Source organism: Orycteropus afer, unplaced genomic scaffold (assembly GCF_000298275.1).
Source record: "Orycteropus afer afer isolate SDZICR_OR568_19922 unplaced genomic scaffold, OryAfe1.0 scaffold00291, whole genome shotgun sequence".
Lineage (NCBI taxonomy): Eukaryota > Metazoa > Chordata > Mammalia > Tubulidentata > Orycteropodidae > Orycteropus > Orycteropus afer.
The window spans coordinates 3,913,950-3,916,707 of record NW_006921878.1 but is presented as its reverse complement, the minus strand read 5'-3'; the positions used below and the strand labels follow the sequence as shown (position 1 = coordinate 3,916,707).

Here is a 2,758-nt window from a genome sequence, read left to right as displayed (position 1 = left end):
ATCAGCTGAGGGCTTTGGACTTGAACCTGTGGGCAGCAGGGAGGTGCTGACACAGGCAGTGTTTCATTCTTCTGTACATGGGGTTGCTGTGAATTGGAGATGACTCAACGGCACCTAACAACAACAACAACAACAGTATTTTTTTTTAATTGTGGTAAGTAGCTAGGTAATGAAATATTGGCCATTGCCACCATTCTCACATGTACAGTTCTGTGATGCTCACTATGTTCATCATGTTCACCCATCACCATCGACCATTCCTGAATTTGCCATCACCCTGAACAGAAGCCCAGCGTTCCCTCAGTGTTGTGTCTTCCTTCTCCTTCGTGCCCCTGGTGCCCAACTAATAACCTTTGGTCTCTACATACTTGCCCTTCTAGATACTCCATGTGACTGGGATCATGCAATATTTGTCTTTTGTGAGTGACTGATTTCACCCAGCGTGTTTCCAGAGAGCTCCCAGGTGGCACAAACAGCTGTAAGGGTGGTGGTTCAAACCCACCCAGAGGCACCTGGGTAGGCAGGCATGGCGATGTGCTTCTGAAAGGTCACAGCCGTGAGAGCCTGATGGGGCAGGTCTGCTGTGCACACAGGGGGTCTCCATGAGTCAGAACCCACTTGACAGCAACTAACAGCAAGAAGCAGAGTTTCCAAGGTTTACCTTGTGATAGCATGCATCACAACTTCGTTTCTCTTGCGGCTGAGTCATACCTGTCATACGTGTGTACGTTTTGTTTCCCCATCATCTGTTGATGGACATTTAAGCTGTTTCCACCTTTTGGCTATTGTGAATAGTGCCTCAGTGAACATAGGTGTGTAAGTATCTTTTCACATTCCTGCTTTTAATTCTTTCAGGTCTATACCTAGGAGCAGAATTGCTGGTTCAAATAGTAATTCTGTATTTAACTTTTTAAGGGACTGCCACACTGTTCCCCATAGTAGCTATACATTATGCAATCCCACCATCAATATGAGGAACCAAAGCAAAGAAACTCACTGCCATCAAGTCAATTCCAACTCATAGCGACCCCCATTGGATTTCCAAGGCGCAGTAAATCTTTACGGAAGTAGATTACCCCATCTTCCTTCCATGGAGTTGCTGGTGGGTTTGAGTCACCAACCTTTTGGTTAGCAGTCAGATACCTTAGGCACTGTGCTACCAGAGCTCCTTCAGTATGAGGAAGGGGCTGGTATCCTCAACCCCCATGTTAGATAGTCTTACCTCTGAAAAGACTTCCCCAGATTACCTCCAGAATCCTCGTTTGCTTTTCCTTGGCTTCCATACACAGTGGTCCTGACCATCCTCCCACTCCCCCTCCCCAGCAGGTGGAGTCCCGAGCGCTCACCATGTTCCGGGACACAGCCCAGCAGCTGCAGACCACCTGTGCCTCACTGACGTCCAGCCTCCAGGGCCTGCCCACCAATGTCATGGACAAGGCCCAGCAGGCCTGCCACCAGATGGAAGACCTCCAGGCCACCTTCTCCGGCATCCACTCCTTCCAGGACCTGTCCGGCACCATCCTGACCCAGAGTCGAGAGCGGGTCGCCAAGGCCTGTGAGGCCCTTGACGAGATGGTCGAGTACGTGGCCCAGAACACGCCCATCACGTGGCTGGTGGGACCCTTCGCCCCTGGGCTCACTGAGAAGGCCCTGGAAGAGAAAAAGTAGAGAGAGGAGAAGAGTTTGGGGCTCCGTCCCTCCCTGGGGGGGCCAGCCACAGCACTCGATTCCACCACCAGCAGTTCCTAGGGAACCAACTTTTCTAAGCGCTCATCCTGGCTGCTGGTGTGGGAAGCTGAGGTTCTTAAAATTGATGCCTAACCCCACTCCCCTCCCCTCCCCCTCCCTGAGCTTGAAGGAAGCATAGTGTAACCCTCCCCATCCATCAGTAATTAAGGTGAGGTTTCCAGCTGCCAGGTCCCCCCAAATTTTGTTTTGTAAAAATCAGGTGGTGTTCTTATGTTGTGCTTTCTTTTCTACATCAAAGTCCCGAGTATCGGCCTTAAGCTAATGGGCCTCCTGAGATGGGGGAGGGCAGCAAAGCTGCTGAGACTCTCCTTAGAGCATGAGGAGGTGGGGCCCCTCCTGGCCAGCATGTTAAGTGCCTTGATAAATTGTTGCCTTAATAAATTTTTATCTGCAGCTGAGAACATGTGTGTGTGTGAATTCTCTGAGGTCAAAGTATCATAAACTGGGTGGCTTATCAGAACAGACCTTTATTCTAGATTCTGGAGAGAAGGCCTCCAAATGGTTAAGCTTGGCTACTAATTGTAAAGTTGGTTCGAGTCCATCCAGAGGTGTCTTGGAAGAAAGGCCTGGAGATCAACTTCCAAAAAATCAGCCACTGAAAACCGTACGGGGTACAAGTCCAGTCTGACACACGTGGGGTCACCATGAGGTGGCGTTCACTCGGTGACAGCTGGTTCCATTTATGGTCTGGAGGCTAGGAATCTGAAACCGGGGTGTCAGCCATGTTGATTGCTTCCGAGGGATCCGATGGAGAACACTCCAGGGCTGTCTCCTCACTGGGTGACAGCTGCTGATCTGTGGTTTGTAGACATAGCGTCATGTGGCCATCTCCCTTCTGGTTCTGTCGGTTTCTTCTGTAAGGACGTCACTCAGATGGGATTAGAACACCCTCCCACACACACACACAGACACACTGCAGTAGAACCTCAGGTTAACCGATGTCTTCAAAGACCCTATTTCCCAACGTGGTCACGTTCACAGGTACTGGGAGGTAGGACTAGAGCAGATG

At 50.4% G+C, this 2,758-nt stretch overlaps 1 protein-coding gene across 1 annotated transcript in view; it reads left to right on the top strand.

The window, feature by feature from the left end:
* Window positions 1-1,668, top strand: part of PLIN3 (perilipin 3) — a 28,841-nt gene extending 27,173 nt beyond the window's left edge. Inside the window, exon 7 of the mRNA XM_007951106.1 lies at window positions 1,327-1,668. Coding sequence (XP_007949297.1) covers window positions 1,327-1,668 — 342 coding nt within the window. The remainder of the gene's footprint in view (window positions 1-1,326) is intronic.
* The last annotated feature ends 1,090 nt before the right edge of the window (window positions 1,669-2,758 follow it).